Source organism: Salvelinus namaycush, chromosome 3 (genome assembly GCF_016432855.1).
Source record: "Salvelinus namaycush isolate Seneca chromosome 3, SaNama_1.0, whole genome shotgun sequence".
Lineage (NCBI taxonomy): Eukaryota > Metazoa > Chordata > Actinopteri > Salmoniformes > Salmonidae > Salvelinus > Salvelinus namaycush.
Window position 1 is genome coordinate 88,323,304 of NC_052309.1, and position 17,978 is coordinate 88,341,281.

General features: G+C 46.5%; 1 protein-coding gene across 2 annotated transcripts; it reads right to left on the bottom strand.

Moving 5' to 3' along the window:
• Positions 1 to 413: 413 nt before the first annotated feature.
• On the bottom strand, positions 414 to 17,933 carry LOC120041865 (medium-chain acyl-CoA ligase ACSF2, mitochondrial-like). Of its 2 annotated transcripts, none has more exons than XM_038986734.1 (17): positions 17,717 to 17,933; positions 15,769 to 15,940; positions 12,594 to 12,789; positions 10,359 to 10,487; positions 10,208 to 10,261; positions 9,961 to 10,079; positions 8,648 to 8,810; positions 6,534 to 6,629; positions 5,867 to 6,015; positions 5,589 to 5,680; positions 3,131 to 3,207; positions 2,935 to 3,042; positions 2,055 to 2,206; positions 1,525 to 1,666; positions 1,160 to 1,270; positions 681 to 749; positions 414 to 572 (listed from the first exon to the last, which is right to left on the bottom strand). In XM_038986734.1, the coding sequence occupies exons 1-17, from the start codon at positions 17,925 to 17,927 to the stop codon at positions 522 to 524; spliced, it is 2,091 nt and encodes a 696-aa protein (XP_038842662.1). In that variant the 5' UTR covers positions 17,928 to 17,933; the 3' UTR covers positions 414 to 521. The 2 variants fall into 2 exon arrangements, with proteins under 2 accessions (XP_038842662.1, XP_038842669.1); XM_038986741.1 differs by having other exon boundaries at positions 17,638 to 17,731.
• Between the last annotated feature and the right edge of the window lie 45 nt (positions 17,934 to 17,978).

A 17,978-nucleotide genomic window follows, 5' to 3' on the forward strand; every position in this document is an offset into this window, starting at 1 on the left:
GCATCCTAATAAGGAAAACGAGAGCAAAGAGAAGGAATACGGCAGACGGAGCGGGAGGGTCATCACAGATGTCACCCACCTTTAACACATCACTCTGAGCTCTATGTCAGCCTGTTGCTGTGTCCCCATATATACAGGTTTGGAACTAAGCATTGTAACTCTGCCTAACAACACATTTGTACATACCAACGTTTGTCATTATTACAGTTCTATTTATTTCAGATGTCTTTATGGCATGTTTAAAATGAAGAACCTGAATTTTACTATCCAAGATCACATATCATGATGTACAATTAGTTGTCCAGTCTGTTCGATAAAACGAAATAAAGATATTGAAAAATAAGTACTGAAAGAGTTTCTGTTGCACATCACTCATGAACCGTAACATAAGAGCTTAGACTTTATTTTTGTTCTTGGTTTTATTGAAATACAGCAATATATTGCTGTAACAGACACAGACCCTTTGCAACCAATCTCTCTCCAGCTGGAACCAACACAGTCTGTCTAGGACCCTCTGTCCATCACAGACCCAGTTTCTTCTCCATCTCCTCCCTCAGTTTGATCTTCTGGATCTAGGAAAAGAGAAACACAGAGGTGATCACCACATTAGTCTGTGCTGGTATTAATATCATTAACCTGAATGACCTGATTTGTTTAATGTTGTCATGAAGCCATCCTACCTTTCCAGAGGCAGTCAGTGGATAGCTGTCCACAAACACCACATAGTGGGGGATCTTGAAGTGAGAAATCTGGAACAAGTTCAAAGAGTTACTCTTCTCGTTCACATAAGACTAGTTAAAACGACTTCAACTCAGTGGGATGACCTAAAGACTAGTTAAAACGACTTCAACTCAGTGGGATGACCTAAAGACTAGTTAAAATGACTTCAACTCAGTGGGATGACCTAAAGACTAGTTAAAATGACTTCAACTCAGTGGGATGACCTAAAGACTAGTTAAAATGACTTCAACTCAGTGGGATGACCTAAAGACTAGTTAAAACGACTTCAACTCAGTGGGATAAGCATCTGGTTAAAACGACCTCAACTCAGTGGGATAAGCATCTAGTTAAAACGACTTCAACTCAGTGTGATAACTATCTTATGTCTTGCAGGAGCCCCGTGTTCAATCCCCAGGGGACTGGTTCCTTTCTGTCTCACCTGTCCCTTGCAGAAGTCTCTGATCTCCTCTCTGCTACAGTCCTGTCCCTCCTTCAGTCTGATACAGGCACACAGCTGTTCCCCCAATCTCTCATCTCTCACGCCTATCACCTGGGGAGAAAGAGAGGTGGACAGGACAGGTAGAGATAATAAACACCTGGGGAGAAAGAGAGGTGGACAGGACAGGTAGAGATAATAAACACCTGGGGAGAAAGAGAGGTGGACAGGTAGAGATAATATAACACCTGGGGAGAAAGAGGTGGACAGGACAGGTAGAGATAATAAACACCTGGGCCTCCTGTACTTTGGGATGGGTGTGGTTCTCACCTGGGCCTCCTGTACTTTGGGATGGGTGTGGTTCTCACCTGGGCCTCCTGTACGTTGGGATGGGTGTGAAGGAACTGCTCTATCTCAGCAGGGTAGATGTTCTCTCCTCCACGTATGATCATGTCCTTTATACGTCCCACTATACGGCAGTACCCAAACCTGTCCAGACTGGCTAAGTCACTGTGGAGAGACATTCACAGTTGATGTTCACTCTAACTTTTCATCTGTTGTCATCCCTGTCTGGGGTCCCTGTCTGGGGTCCCTGTCTGGGGTCCCAGTCTGGGGTCTCTGTCTGGGGTCCCTGTCTGGGGTCCCTGTCTGGGGTCCCTGTCTGGGGTCCCTGTCTGGGGTCTCTGTCTGGGGTCCCTGTCTGGGGTCCCTGTCTGGGGTCCCTGTCTGGGGTCCCCGTATGGGGTCCCCGTCTGGGGTCTCTGTCTGGGGTCCCTGTCTGGGGTCCCTGTCTGGGGTCCCTGTCTGGGGTCCCCGTCTGGGGTCCCTGTCTGGGGTCCCTGTCTGGGGTCCCTGTCTGGGGTCCCAGTCTGGGGTCTCTGAATCTCTAATTTCTTACCCGGTCCTGTACCAGCGGTCTTTGGTGATAGCCTCACTGGTCTTGTCTGGGTCGTCCCAGTACCCCAGCATAACAGAGTAAGCTCTGATCAGCAGCTCTCCTGGATCCCCCAGAGGAACCACCTCTCCAGAGGACACATCCACCACCTTCGCCTGGCCAGAATAACACAGGTCTGGTTTCATATGTGTTTTAAAGGAGAAATATAAACGTTACACATACAGCATGTTGATGAATTAGGACCCTGACAGTAGACACATGACTATCTCTTCTCTGTCTCTCTCCTCTCACTTGAATTAGGACCCTGACAGTAGACACATGACCATCTCTTCTCTGTCTCTCTCCTCTCACTTGAATTAGGACCCTGACAGTAGACACATGACTATCTCTTCTCTGTCTCTCTCCTCTCACTTGAATTAGGACCCTGACAGTAGACACATGACCATCTCTTCTCTGTCTCTCTCCTCTCACTTGAATTAGGACCCTGACAGTAGACACATGACTATCTCTTCTCTGTCTCTCTCCTCTCACTTGAATTAGGACCCTGACAGTAGACACATGACCATCTCTTCTCTGTCTCTCTCCTCTCACTTGAATTAGGACCCTGACAGTAGACACATGACTATCTCTTCTCTGTCTCTCTCCTCTCACTTGAATTAGGACCCTGACAGTAGACACATGATTATCTCTTCTCTGTCTCTCACCTCTCACTTGAATTAGGACCCTGACAGTAGACACATGACCATCTTCTCTGTCTCTCTCCTCACACACACACACACACACACACACACACACACACACACACACACACACACACACACACACACACACACACACACACACACACACACACACACGTCTGGTGTCAGTTAAGGATTGATACCTCAGTGTGGTTCAGGATACATCCTACTGTCTCTGTCTTCAGTTCCTCGTTGTCTCGCGGGAAACCAAGGAATGTTACAGGGCTGTTCTCTGTGGTCCCATAGCCTATCTGGTGTTAACAAGGGAACATTATGTTATCCCATACAGATTATAAAGTGTATTATACACTCAGAGAGAAATAGATGGGAAGAACTTACTATCATATCATTGACATTCATATCAGTTTTGAGTTTCCTCATGACTTCAGAAGGACAAAGAGACCCACTCATAAACCCTGGAACACAACAACAGAAATCACAACCACCATCCTACCGGGGCACAAATACTATACTACTGCTTTATACAGCATATTAATCAACCACCACCCTTCCTAGGCACAAATACTATTACTGTATTACTAATACACTATATTACTATTAAAGGGGCAATCTGCAGTTGAAAAATAAAACAAATTGACACCCCGCAACTCTTTTGGTAAAAGAGAGAGAAAAACGCTTTCTTTCAAAATGCAGTTGCAGGAAAAACATGGTTTTGAAAAAATGGTGTTAGTTGAAGAGGGGAAGGGTCTCAGCTTTCTGGGGGTATGATCACTATTTCTCAACTCTCAATATTGAGCGATAGGCACTGTTTTAAAAAACGACATTTCTGCAGAGAGCGTGAGGTACACGTTGGCGCTGAGTCCTAGGAGACTAACACTGGAATGTTTTTAGGGCATTCAATTTACTGCGATGAATCAATTACACGGCTAAACATCAGCAATATTCACAGTTAGCGATCTAGCTAATGTGTTTTGAGATTTCATTTAGTGGTGAATTAGTCCCAAATTAATTAGCCTATTAGCTAGTGCACACAAACATGTAGGCCAATGGATCTCTACTGAGCAAAACATCTGACATTTCCAGAGCCCTAGTTTGACAATAAAATAAAAAATATAGCAACAATAAGCTAATTGACGCTTCGCTAAGCCTCACCCCAGAATTTTGGGCAACCAATCGCAGCGTTCCAATGCTTGCTACTGTGATTCCTGAAATGCAGAGCCTTTTGGGGGATTTTTCTAAATTATTATTTTGTTACATTGTTTGCTAACTCAGCTGGTTAGCTAGCTCTCAGTCTCATTGACCACCAAACATTGCTAATGCTAGCTAGTTAGCTAGCTGAGCTAGTTAGCTAGCCACTTAATATAATTTGTTTTCTCTAAATGTATGTAAGCTAGCTAGGTTAGCCATATTATGAAGACAACTCATATCTGCTGTCGACATCAGGATACGATTTGAAAACACTAGTTATCTCCAAAAGTGGTTGGTAGCTTTTGACTGCATGCTGACAGTGAATTCAGAGTCATTCAGTGGCTAGCCACACTACAAACATCATTTGACCAGGTTCCTGTGAAGCATTTATAATGACAGTCCATCACAACATATCAGACAGCTTCCTAATTAGTAAGGGTCATCTGTGTTTAATTTAATTGTGTATTATTTTGAAATCATTGTCAGAGGATTTTGCCAGTGATTGAATTGGGCTTCTCTGGAAAATGTTGTCCGAGGTTGCAACAGTACTTAGCGAATGGTTTAAGTTGTAGATGAAACTTACCTGAATCATGCAGTACTGCTTGGACATGTTTGATGATAAAATGTTATTCTTTAATCATACCATCTCCGTAAACCACAGTGAATGACTTTATAACACGATTAAAAAATGTTTCTATTGAGTGACAAGATATTGGTGCAACCAAATCATGAACTGGTGCCACCAATTGAAAACCACAGCGGCACCAGCGACCCCGACTGAAAACCACAGCGCCACCAGCGACCCCGACTGAAAACCACAGCGGCACCAGAGACCCCGACTGAAAACCACAGCGGCACCAGAGACCCCGACTGAAAACCACAGCGACCCCGACTGAAAACCACAGCGCCACCAGCGACCCCGACAGAAAACCACAGCGGCACCAGCGACCCCGACTGAAAACCACAGCGGCACCAGCGACCCCGACTGAACACCACAGCGCCACCAGCGACCCCGACTGAACACCACAGCGCCACCAGCGACCCCGACTGAAAACCACAGCGCCACCAGCGACCCCGACTGAAAACCACAGCGCCACCAGCGACCCCGACTGAAAACCACAGCGCCACCAGCGACCCCGACTGAAAACCACAGCGGCACCAGCGACCCCGACTGAAAACCACAGCGGCACCAGCGACCCCGACTGAAAACCACAGCGGCACCAGAGACACCGACTGAAAACCACAGCGGCACCAGAGACACCGACTGAAAACGATAGCGGCACCAGATACACCGACTTAAAATGATAGCGGCACCAGAGACACCAACCGAAAATGATAGTCAAGAGCCTCAAAACATGGTTAAAACATGGCTCCAGACTAACGGTTACAATGTTTTCAAACATTGGAGTAAAACAGACTTGTATTTTTGGTTATGGTGGGGTACGACAGCTGAACTAAGCTGGCATTAGTATGTTATATTCTTCAAGAATCAATGGGTACATGAATTTAATTTAAAAGTCCAAAGAATGGATGTATCAGATTGCCCCTTTAAGCTTACACTTTACCATAACAATTAAGTTTATTTGTATTTATTTCCAGCCAGCCAACAAACAACATTCTACACAAACATAAACTTTAAATCTCTCACCAGATTCAACTGATGACAGGTCATACTTGTGTAGGTCAGGCTGTCCAAGCATGTCAATGTACATGGTAGGAGTTCCGTAGAGGAAATTACACCTGAAACAGAGAACATATGAAGAGGTATTTAGTGTTCTACAGAGGTTCATTCTCAATGTGCTCAGTGGCAGCCATTTATATTATTCTTATTACAACAGACTGACATGAAATATCTCTATTGTAAGACTCCAGGATGTGTAAGTCACTTAAAGAAGCGGTTCCTAAACTTTTTTACTACACCCCCACCTTTCATTCTGGATGGCCTCCAGGTTGGCACGACTGTTGTACCCAGCAGAGGGGAAGACCAGGGTGATGCCATGCAGTGCCAAACACATCGCTCCTAACACTGAGCCCATGCAGTGGTACAGGGGTACAGGAACACACGCTCTTATAGGCTGAGGGGGAAGCAAAAAGAGCAGAGGTTACATGAGAAAGAGAAAAGTAGAAAGAGAGAGAGCCACAGAGAGAGAGCCACATAGACAGAGAGAGAGAGAGAGCCACAGAGAGAGAGAGAGCCACAGAGAGAGAGAGAGCCACAGAGAGAGAGAGCCACAGAGAGAGAGCCACAGAGAGAGAGAGACACAGAGAGAGAGCCACAGAGAGAGAGCCACATAGACAGAGAGAGAGAGAGAGCCACAGAGAGAGAGAGAGCCACAGAGAGAGAGAGAGCCACAGAGAGAGAGCCACAGAGAGAGAGAGCCACAGAGAGAGAGCCACAGAGAGAGAGCCACATAGACAGAGAGAGAGAGAGAGCCACAGAGAGAGAGAGAGCCACAGAGAGAGAGAGCCACAGAGAGAGAGAGAGCCACAGAGAGAGAGAGAGCCACAGAGAGAGAGAGAGCCACAGAGAGAGAGAGACACAGCGAGAGCGACAGAGAGAGACAGATAATAATAGTCGTATGTCTCCACTGACCCTCCAGTTGAATCCCAGACGTAGACCCACCAAATAGGCGTTGTTGACGATGTTGTGGTGGGAGAGGGTGGCACCTTTAGGACTTCCTGTTGTTCCCTACAGACCAGTAGACATCAGACAAATACTGTTGTTACCTACAGACCAGTAGACATCAGACAGACTAATACTGTTGTTCCCTACAGACCAGTAGACATCAGACAGACTAATACTGGTGTTCTCTACAGACCAGTAGACATCAGACAGACTAATACTGTTGTTCCCTACAGACCAGTAGACATCAGACAGACTAATACTGTTGTTCCCTACAGACCAGTAGACATCAGGCTAATACTGTTGTTCCCTACAGACCAGTAGACATCAGACTAATACTGTTGTTCTCTACAGACCAGTAGACATCAGACAAATACTGTTGTTCTCTACAGACCAGTAGACATCAGACTAATATTGTTGTTCTCTACAGACCAGTAGACATCAGACTAATACTGTTGTTACCTACAGACCAGTAGACATCAGACTAATACTGTTGTTCTCTACAGACCAGTAGACAGACTAATACTGTTGTTCCCTACAGACCAGTAGACATCAGACTAATACTGTTGTTCTCTACAGACCAGTAGACATCAGACTAATACTGTTGTTCTCTACAGACCAGTAGACATCAGACAGACTAATACTGTTGTTCTCTACAGACCAGTAGACATCAGACTAATACTGTTGTTCTCTACAGACCAGTAGACATCAGACAAATACTGTTGTTCTCTACAGACCAGTAGACATCAGACAGACTAATACTGTTGTTCTCTACAGACCAGTAGACATCAGACAGACTAATACTGTTGTTCCCTACAGACCAGTAGACATCAGACTAATACTGTTGTTCTCTACAGACCAGTAGACATCAGACTAATAATGTTGTTCCCTACAGACCAGTAGACATCAGACTAATACTGTTGTTCCCTACGGACCAGTAGACATCAGACAGACTAATACTGTTGTTCCCTACAGACCAGTAGACATCAGACTAATACTGTTGTTCTCTACAGACCAGTAGACATCAGACTAATACTGTTGTTACCTACAGACCAGTAGACATCAGACTAATACTGTTGTTCCCTACAGACCAGTAGACATCAGACTAATACTGTTGTTCTCTACAGACCAGTAGACATCAGACTAATACTGTTGTTACCTACAGACCAGTAGACATCAGACTAATACTGTTGTTCCCTACAGACCAGTAGACATCAGACTAATACTGTTGTTCTCTACAGACCAGTAGACATCAGACAGACTAATACTGTTGTTCCCTACAGACCAGTAGACATCAGACAGACTAATACTGTTGTTCCCTACAGACCAGTAGACATCAGACAGACTAATACTGTTGTTCCCTACAGACCAGTAGACATCAGACAGACTAATACTGTTGTTCTCTACAGACCAGTAGACAGACTAATACTGTTGTTCTCTACAGACCAGTAGACATCAGACTAATACTGTTGTTCTCTACAGACCAGTAGACATCAGACTAATACTGTTGTTACCTACAGACCAGTAGACATCAGACTAATACTGTTGTTCCCTACAGACCAGTAGACATCAGACTAATACTGTTGTTCCCTACAGACCAGTAGACATCAGACTAATACTGTTGTTCCCTACAGACCAGTAGACATCAGACAGACTAATACTGTTGTTCCCTACAGACCAGTAGACATCAGACAGACAGACTAAATACTCAGACATAAACAATGAATACCTGTTGTGTTTTGTGTGTAGGTGAGGGTAATGACACACTGTGTTGATAATAATGTATTGATATGTGTTTTGTGTGTAGGTGAGGGTAATGACACACTGTGTTGATAATAATGTATTGATGTGTGAGCTGTGCAGTACAGTATTACTGCTCCAGGGGGCGCTGCATTGCAGCTGATCCTGTTCTTCCATTACCTCGGGTGTGGGGATGTGTAAGGGCTGATTTCCCAGACACATATTAAGCCTAGTCCAATGGAGATCACTATGAAAAGTGCCTCTTTGTCCAAGACTTGGCTCAATCTGTGTCCAGGAAATCAGGCGTAAAGTATTCTTCTACTTCTTTTCAACAGGATACCCACGGATGTGAACTGTATGTTGATGGGGTCGTCGAAGGACAGTTTGGTCTGCAGCTCCTGCAGCTCCTGGTGGTGCTGTCTGCTTCCAGCCTGCATCACATCCTCTACATGTACAGTCCCTGTCTGTCTGCTGTCTGTCACAATCACCATACACAGGTCTGGTAGTCTGGCAGGAGGAACACAGTAGGTACATTACAGTAACACAATGACCATTACATTACAGTAACACAATGACAGGTACATTACAGTAACATTACAGTAACAGCCTTCATTAGGTCCACTACTGTCCCTGTCTGTCACCATCACCATACACAGATAATGAGGTTCCATTTACAGGTACAGGTAAATAGACATCCTCCGGTGGTAATATTTCTTATTCAGAGTCAATCCAGCATAGTTCCTGTGTAGCCCTTCTACTGTGTTTGATATGAGCCAGGTAATGCCAGGGTTTGTGGAGGGAGGCTAGGGCCATGAGAGTGTATAGCAGTGTTATTAAAACAAAAATGTTTTATTGTCACATACATCGGATAGGGGCAGTGCCCCAACACTCTAACCGCTAGTCTACCTGCCGCCCCTACACTCTAACCGCTAGTCTACCTGCCGCCCCTACACTCTAACCGCTAGTCTACCTGCTGCCCCAACACTCTAACCGCTAGTCTACCTGCCGCCCCTACACTCTAACCGCTAGTCTACCTGCTGCCCCTACACTCTAACCGCTAGTCTACCTGCTGCCCCTACACTCTAACCGCTAGTCTACCTGCCGCCCCAACACTCTAACCGCTAGTCTACCTGCCGCCCCAACACTCTAACCGCTAGTCTACCTGCTGCCCCAACACTCTAACCGCTAGTCTACCTGCCGCCCCAACACTCTAACCGCTAGTCTACCTGCTGCCCCTACACTCTAACCGCTAGTCTACCTGCTGCCCTTATACAGTAACTGTCTGCGGTAACTGTCTGCAGTAACTGTCTGCGGCAACTGTCTGCAGTAACTGTCTGCGGCAACTGTCTGCGGCAACTGTCTGCGGCAACTGTCTGCGGCAACTGTCTGCGGCAACTGTCTGCGGCAACTGTCTGCGGTAACTGTCTGCGGTAACTGTCTGTAGACCTATGCTATATGTTAGTATATTACTGGTTTATCCTGCTAGTTACTGGTTTACTTTATGGTGCAGTAGTAAAATATTAACATACACATCTGTTGATTCAGTCATGATGCAGTAGTACAATATGTATGCTGACTCACTCATGGTCCAATAGTACAATATTAACATACCTGTATGTTGACTCAGTCATGATGCAGTAGTAAAATATTAACATACCTGGAGCTCCTAAAGACCCCTGACTCCGCTGTGTCCATCTCTGGGCAGATCTGTCTCAGCGTGTCACAGAACCTCTGGGTCTTAAACTGGGTGGGACACACCACAGCTTTACACTGCACCTACAGAGACAGACAGAACCACTGGGTCTTAAACTGGGTGGGACACAGACAGCACCAGGGTCAGGATCAGCTATTCATTCAGTCAATCCAGGAAGTGTAAAACAACACGGTTCTGGACAAGAACAAACCTTCCCCAGGGTGTACTCCAGCTCCTTCAGCTGATAGGCTGGGTTTATTGACACCTGGAGAGATTAGAACAATACTTTAATATCAGGAACAATAGATCCTAACAGATAATACATATTCATTTTAGAATCTAATATCACAGCTCATCTTCACCAGTATGATGCCAGCCTTGGCTGTGGCAAACTGAAACAGGATCCAGTGGTATGTGTTGGGCCCCCAGACTCCTAGTCTGTCCCCTCTCTTCAGACCCAGGGCCAGGAGACCTGCAGCAGCCTGGTCAACCTGGGGAGGAGGGAGACCATGACCCAGGTAGTAATATACAGGATGATATCCCTATATGTAAAGGCATTCTGCACTTTGTGTTTATGAGTATGTGTATAAATGTAATGGAATATATTATTACAAAGCTGTTTATGTTTCTGTTGTTTTACCATGGATGACCTAGTTAGCAGGCCTCAGGGTGTTTCACCATGGATGACCTAGTTAGCAGGCCTCAGGGTGTTTCACCATGGATGACCTAGTTAGCAGGCCTCAGGATGTTTCACCATGGATGACCTAGTTAGCAGGCCTCAGGGTGTTTCACCATGGATGACCTAGTTAGCAGGCCTCAGGGTGTTTCACCATGGATGACCTAGTTAGCAGGCCTCAGGGTGTTTCACCATGGATGGCCTAGTTAGCAGGCCTCAGGGTGTTTCACCGTGGATGACCTAGTTAGCAGGCCTCAGGGTGTTTCACCATGGATGGCATAGTTAGCAGGCCTCAGGGTGTTTCACCGTGGATGACCTAGTTAGAAGGCCTCAGGGTGTTTCACCATGGATGACCTAGTTAGCAGGCCTCAGGGTGTTTCACCATGGATGACCTAGTTAGCAGGCTGCTCAGGGTGTTTCACCATGGATGACCTAGTTAGCAGGCTGCTCAGGGTGTTTCACCATGGATGACCTAGTTAGCAGGCCTCAGGGTGTTTCACCATGGTAGTTAGCAGGCCTCAGGGTGTTTCACCGTGGTAGTTAGCAGGCCTCAGGGTGTTTCACCATGGATGACCTTGTTAGCAGGCTGCTCAGGGTGTTTCACCATGGATGACCTAGTTAGCAGGCCTCAGGGTGTTTCACCATGGTAGTTAGCAGGCCTCAGGGTGTTTCACCATGGTAGTTAGCAGGCCTCAGGGTGTTTCACCATGGTAGTTAGCAAGCCTCAGGGTGTTTCACCATGGATGACCTAGTTAGCAGGCCTCGGGGTGTTTCACCATGGATGACCTAGTTAGCAGGCCTCGGGGTGTTTCACCATGGATGACCTAGTTAGCAGGCCTCGGGGTGTTTCACCATGGATGACCTAGTTAGCAGGCCTCGGGGTGTTTCACCATGGATGACCTAGTTAGCAGGCCTCGGGGTGTTTCACCATGGATGACCTAGTTAGCAGGCCTCGGGGTGTTTCACCATGGATGACCTAGTTAGCAGGCCTCGGGGTGTTTCACCATGGATGACCTAGTTAGCAGGCCTCAGGGTGTTTCACCATGGATGACCTAGTTAGCAGGCCTCAGGGTGTTTCACCAAGGATGACCTAGTTAGCAGGCCTCAGGGTGTTTCACCATGGATGACCTAGTTAGCAGGCCTCAGGGTGTTTTACCATGGATTACCTAGTTAGCAGGCCTCAGGGTGTTTCACCATGGATGACCTAGTTAGCAGGCCTCAGGGTGTTTCACCAAGGATGACCTAGTTAGCAGGCCTCGGGGTGTTTCACCATGGATGACCTAGTTAGCAGGCCTCGGGGTGTTTCACCATGGATGACCTAGTTAGCAGGCCTCGGGGTGTTTCACCATGGATGACCTAGTTAGCAGGCCTCGGGGTGTTTCACCATGGATGACCTAGTTAGCAGGCCTCAGGGTGTTTCACCATGGATGACCTAGTTAGCAGGCCTCAGGGTGTTTCACCATGGATGACCTAGTTAGCAGGCCTCAGGGTGTTTCACCATGGATGACCTAGTTAGCAGGCCTCAGGGACAGATTTTCCCTATTTATTCCATGTTACTATCTGTCTGCTTAGATGTTTAACTAGTGGTAGTCAATAGTTTCCCAACAATACACTGACACATAATAGTTATGTTACTATTTGGTAAACCACCAATCAAATGCACTGACACATAATAGTTATGTTACTATTTGGTAAACCACCAATCAAATGCACTGACAGATAATAGTTATGTTACTATTTGGTAAACCACCAATCAAATGCACTGACACATAATAGTTATGTTACTATTTGGTAAACCACCAATCAAATACACTGACAGATAGGCCTGCTAAATGTGCTTTGAACAGAGTTAATGGCCTGACAGTAATGGTCTCTAGATATGATGAAATAGATTAGAAGAGAGGGTGGATGAAAGACCTACGTCCTCCTGAAACTGGGAGAAGGTCTTACGGACTCCATCCTGCAGGAAGACCAGGGCCTCTCTGTGGGGCCAGCGGTCGGCTGCAGCCTGAAGACTCTGACCCACCGTCTGGCCCAGCAGGGACACTGAGGAGGCCCCATGGACGTAGCTGACGCTCTGCCCTGGGATCAGGGGGGGACTGTCCACATGGAGGGACCTGTTGAGGGACAGACGTAAACAGTATACAGAGTAGACCTGGGTCAAATACATGTGGGAAATACTTGGAAGCTGTTTTTAGGTGCACTTGATAACACTTTGGAGTTTGGACATCGAGGACTATTTAATTGGTTCCATTGTACCAGGCAAACTACAGTAGACACAACCAAATTAATTCAGCTCAAGTATTTGACATATGTACTGTAGTTGACCAAAGTCTGATAGAGAGATAAACAGGGAGTAAACACAGAGACATGGGTTGGTACACAGAGAGACATGGGTCGGTCAACAGAGAGACATGGGTCGGTACACAGAGAGACATGGGTCGGTACACAGAGAGACATGGGTCGGTCAACAGAGAGACGTGTCGGTACACAGAGAGACATGTGTCGGTACACAGAGAGACATGTGTCGGTACACAGAGAGACATGTGTCGGTACACAGAGAGACATGTGTCGGTACACAGAGAGACCGATGGGTCGGTACACAGAGAGACCGATGGGTCGGTACACAGAGAGACCGATGGGTCGGTACACAGAGAGACCGATGGGTCGGTACACAGAGAGACCGATGGGTCGGTACACAGAGACCGATGGGTCGGAACACAGAGACCGATGGGTCGGAACACAGAGACCGATGGGTCGGAACACAGAGACCGATGGGTCGGAACACAGAGACCGATGGGTTGGAACAGAGAGCGATGGGTTGGAACAGAGAGCGATGGGTTGGAACAGGAGCGATGGGTTGGAACAGACAGCGATGGGTTGGAACAGAGAGAGATGGGTTGGTAAAAAGAGAGGGAGTAGACATTTACATTTTAGTCATTTAGCAGACGCTCTTATCCAGAGAGACCTACATGAGCAATTAGGGTTAAATGCCTTGCTCAAGGCCACATCGATAGATTTATCACCTAGTCGGCTCTTGGGATTCAAACTAGAGACCTTTTGCTTACTGGCCCATTGCTCTTAACCACTAGGCTACCTGCCGCCCAGACACAGAGGGATGGGTTGGTACAGAGAGAGGGAGTAGAAACAGAGGGATAGGTTTGGTTTACAGACAGTAGAGTTGACTGTGAGAGTTCCTTATCCATGACAGTAGTCTCTTTTGAAACATCTCAGACCCAACCTCCTGTAGTGTTCCCTGACTGTGGTTTCATAGTGGACCCCTCTCCACTGTTCTCTCCACTGTTCTCTCCCCTCTCCACTGTTCTCTCCCCCTCTCCACTGTTCTCTCCCCCTCTCCACTGTTCTCTCCCCCTCTCCACTGTTCTCTCCCCCTCTCCACTGTTCTCTCAGGAGGCGTTGGGAAAACAGCACAGATACGGCCCACCTCACTCACTCACTATTCTCCCATCAGGTCACAGGACACGTGAAGTCTTTCAGAGGGGAAACCAGAGATAATGGATACGTGCAAACATGTGCCGTGCCAAGTCAACCACGCTGAACCCTGTTCCTTACAGCCAAGACAACCACACTGAACCCCGTTCCTTACAGCCAAGACAACCACGCTGAACCCCGTTCCTTACAGCCAAGACAACCACACTGAACCCCGTTCCTTACAGCCAAGACAACCACACTGAACCCCGTTCCTTACAGCCAAGACAACCACGCTGAACCCCGTTCCTTACAGCCAAGACAACCACGCTGAACCCCGTTCCTTACAGCCAAGACAACCACACTGAACCCCGTTCCTTACAGCCAAGACAACCACACTGAACCCCGTTCCTTACAGCCAAGACAACCACGCTGAACCCCGTTCCTTACAGCCAAGACAACCACGCTGAACCCCGTTCCTTACAGCCAAGACAACCACGCTGAACCCTGTTCCTTACAGCCAAGACAACCACGCTGAACCCCGTTCCTTACAGCCAAGACAACCACGCTGAACCCCGTTCCTTACAGCCAAGACAACCACGCTGAACCCCGTTCCTTACAGCCAAGACAACCACGCTGAACCCTGTTCCTTACAGCCAAGACAACCACGCTGAACCCCGTTCCTTAAAGCCAAGACAACCACGCTGAACCCTGTTCCTTACAGCCAAGACAACCACGCTGAACCCCGTTCCTTACAGCCAAGACAACCACGCTGAACCCCGTTCCTTACAGCCAAGACAACCACGCTGAACCCCGTTCCTTACAGCCAAGACAACCACGCTGAACCCCGTTCCTTACAGCCAAGACAACCACGCTGAACCCCGTTCCTTACAGCCAAGACAACCACGCTGAACCCCGTTCCTTACAGCCAAGACAACCACGCTGAACCCCGTTCCTTACAGCCAAGACAACCACACTGAACCCGGTTCCTTACAGCCAAGACAACCACGCTGAACCCCGTTCCTTACAGCCAAGACAACCACGCTGAACCCCGTTCCTTACAGCCAAGACAACCACGCTGAACCCCGTTCCTTACAGCCAAGACAACCACACTGAACCCCGTTCCTTACAGCCAAGACCATCAAGCTGAACCCCGTTCCTTACAGCCAAGACCATCAAGCTGAACCCCGTTCCTTACAGCCAAGACAACCACGCTGAACCCCGTTCCTTACAGCCAAGACAACCACACTGAACCCGGTTCCTTACAGCCAAGACAAAGCAGAAACTGAGTTGGACAATCTAAGTAAAAACATATTTTAAAAACATGTTTCTGAAAAGGATTGTTTCTATAGTATGCAGTGACTTGAACATGGCTCAGCAGGCATTGAAAGACATTACCCTCAGTCTGAATACTAGTCAAGACACATACAGGCCATCAGGTCCATACTCTACAGTTGACGGATCATAGCGATCACTGCGACTGTAATTGACTACATTGAAATGGGATTGACCCCACTAGTGGTGTGCTCTATAGGTCTGAATGACAAAATGTCATCTACAATCTATGTCAAAGGTGGGCTTTAGAAAGGAATCTCAACTTGCAAAATGACAGAGAAATAATCCAGTTAGTCTGTTTATGTATGACAATGTCAAGAGAGCTGACCTACCTACAGCACCAGAGCCAGGTTGGGTTCCCAGGTGTCTTGTGTAGTGAGGAGACCACCTGTAGAGGTTGTAACACAGCCCTTCTAGAGAACACACTGAGCTGTCTGAGGTGAGCTGCCCTGGACCTCAGTAGCGAGGAGCTGATCCACACCGCTGACATGGCCTCAGTCACCTCTGAAAATAAGACCCCATTTATTATGTTCTGAATCCATTTAGACCCCTTGTTAAAAATGTTGGCTTAAAATCTTCCTACATGTCAGAAAAACATGAGAAGGGACATGTACAAATGCAGATTTTTGGCATTTTAGAAAGTCTTAATTCATATTATAAATCTGATTTAATTAATTTTCCCATGTGGTTTCTATTAAAAGGAGGCACTTTATCTAGCAGGTTTTTGAAATTCAATATTGGCGCACAATTCCTATGTAAAATATCAAAGGAAAGCAAAAGGCACTCTATTCGTGGAATGACCCATCTAGAAAGTCGATGACCATTGAAATGCTTTGGGTTTTAAGCTAATATTGGTTGCAGTACAAATAGTATGAATAGTATCAAACAGGAACCTGCACATTCTATAGTTGGATAACTTCGGATGGGGCCACAGTGTCTCCTGACCCCTCCTGTCTCAGCCTCCAGTATTTATGCTGCAGTAGTTTGTGTCGGGGGGCTAGGGTCAGTTGGTTATACCTGGAGTACTTCTCCTGTCTTATCCAGTGTCCTGTGTGAATTTAAGTATGCTCTCTCTAATTCTCTCGTTCTCTCTTTCTTTCTCTCTCTCTGAGAACCTGAGCCCTAGGACCATACGTCAGGACTACCGGGCATGATGACTCCTTGCTGTCCCCAGTCCGCCTGGCCTTGCTGCTATTCCAGTTTCAACTGTTCTGCCTGCGGTTACGGAACCCCTACCTGTCCCAGACCTGCTGTTTTCAACTCTTAATGATCGGCTATGAAAAGCCAACTGAGATTTATTCCTGATTATTATTTGACCATGCTTGTCATTTATGAACATTTTGAAAATCTTGGCTCTCTCTAATTTTCTCCTTCTCTCTTTCTTTCTCTCGGAGGACCTGAGCCCTAGGACCATACGTCGGGACTACCGGGCGTGGTGACTCCTTGCTGTCCCCAGTCCGCCTGGCCTTGCTGCTATTCCAGTTTCAACTGTTCTGCCTGCGGTTATGGAACCGCTACCTGTCCCAGACCTGTTGTTTTTCAACTCTTAATGATCGGCTATGAAAAGCCAACTGAAAATTATTCATGATTATTATTTGACCATGCTTGTCACTTATGAACATTTTTGAACATCTTGGCATAGTTCTGTTATAATCTCCACCCGGCACAGCCAGAAGAGGACTGGCCACCCCTCATAGCCTGGTTCCTCTCTAGGTTTCTTCCTAGGTTTTGGCCTTTCTAGGGAGTTTTTCCTAGCCACCGTGCTTCTACACCTGCATTACTAGCTGTTTGGGGTTTTAGGCTGGGTTTCTGTACAGCACTTCGAGATATTAGCTGATGTACGAAGGGCTATATAAAAAAATAAACTTGATTGATAACGTATGTGCTTTCAGCATGCACATGACAAGTGTCAGATTTCCCGCAAGCACATTAATAAGAAGTACGTCGAATTTCTAAAGCAGTTGTTGCGTTCAGCAAGCGCATCTATCTAAAATCATGTTGCGGCTACATAGGATACTCAATGCAACACATTTACTGTGAACATTTACTTCTGAATAACACGTCATTACAAAATAGATTACTCGCACTTCTTATTTGGGCTTGGTAATGGGTAGGCTATCGCTAGGTCGTTACACATAACAAGAGTTTTCAAACCATATTTGCATGATAAACTATTGTAACTTTTCTGAACAGATCCTTACAGTAAATGACAAAATGTGCTCTAACTTCAGAAAACTTTTCTCCGATCTTTTCAAGTATAACATACGTAAGTTTCCCTACCAGAAAACACGCGATACCGTAAAGTGTTGTGTATTCGCGTACAGAAATTCAGGAGGAAACTGAAGAACGGATGGCTCAACAATGTTATAGGCTTGACTGCGTTTTGTAACAGTCCGCTCACTGGCCCGCAGTGACGTTCCTGGTACAACCTGTTACGAAACACGACGTGCGCAATCTGCTTGCGTATGTCCTTATTGCGCATGTCCAACATAAAAACCCAGCTGTCAAGGCGAGTAAATTAAAATTTCTTTATTTTCTGGCT

Coding starts and splice junctions, on each gene's coding strand:
- LOC120041865 (XM_038986734.1), bottom strand. CDS start 17,927: ATGTTGGACATGCGCAATAAGGACATACGCAAGCAGATTGCGCACGTC. Junction 3,208..5,588: donor CCTGTCATCAGTTGAATCTG/GTGAGAGATTTA, acceptor GTTGTGTTCCAG/GGTTTATGAGTGGGTCTCTT. Junction 1,667..2,054: donor GACCGCTGGTACAGGACCGG/GTAAGAAATTAG, acceptor GTCTCTCCACAG/TGACTTAGCCAGTCTGGACA.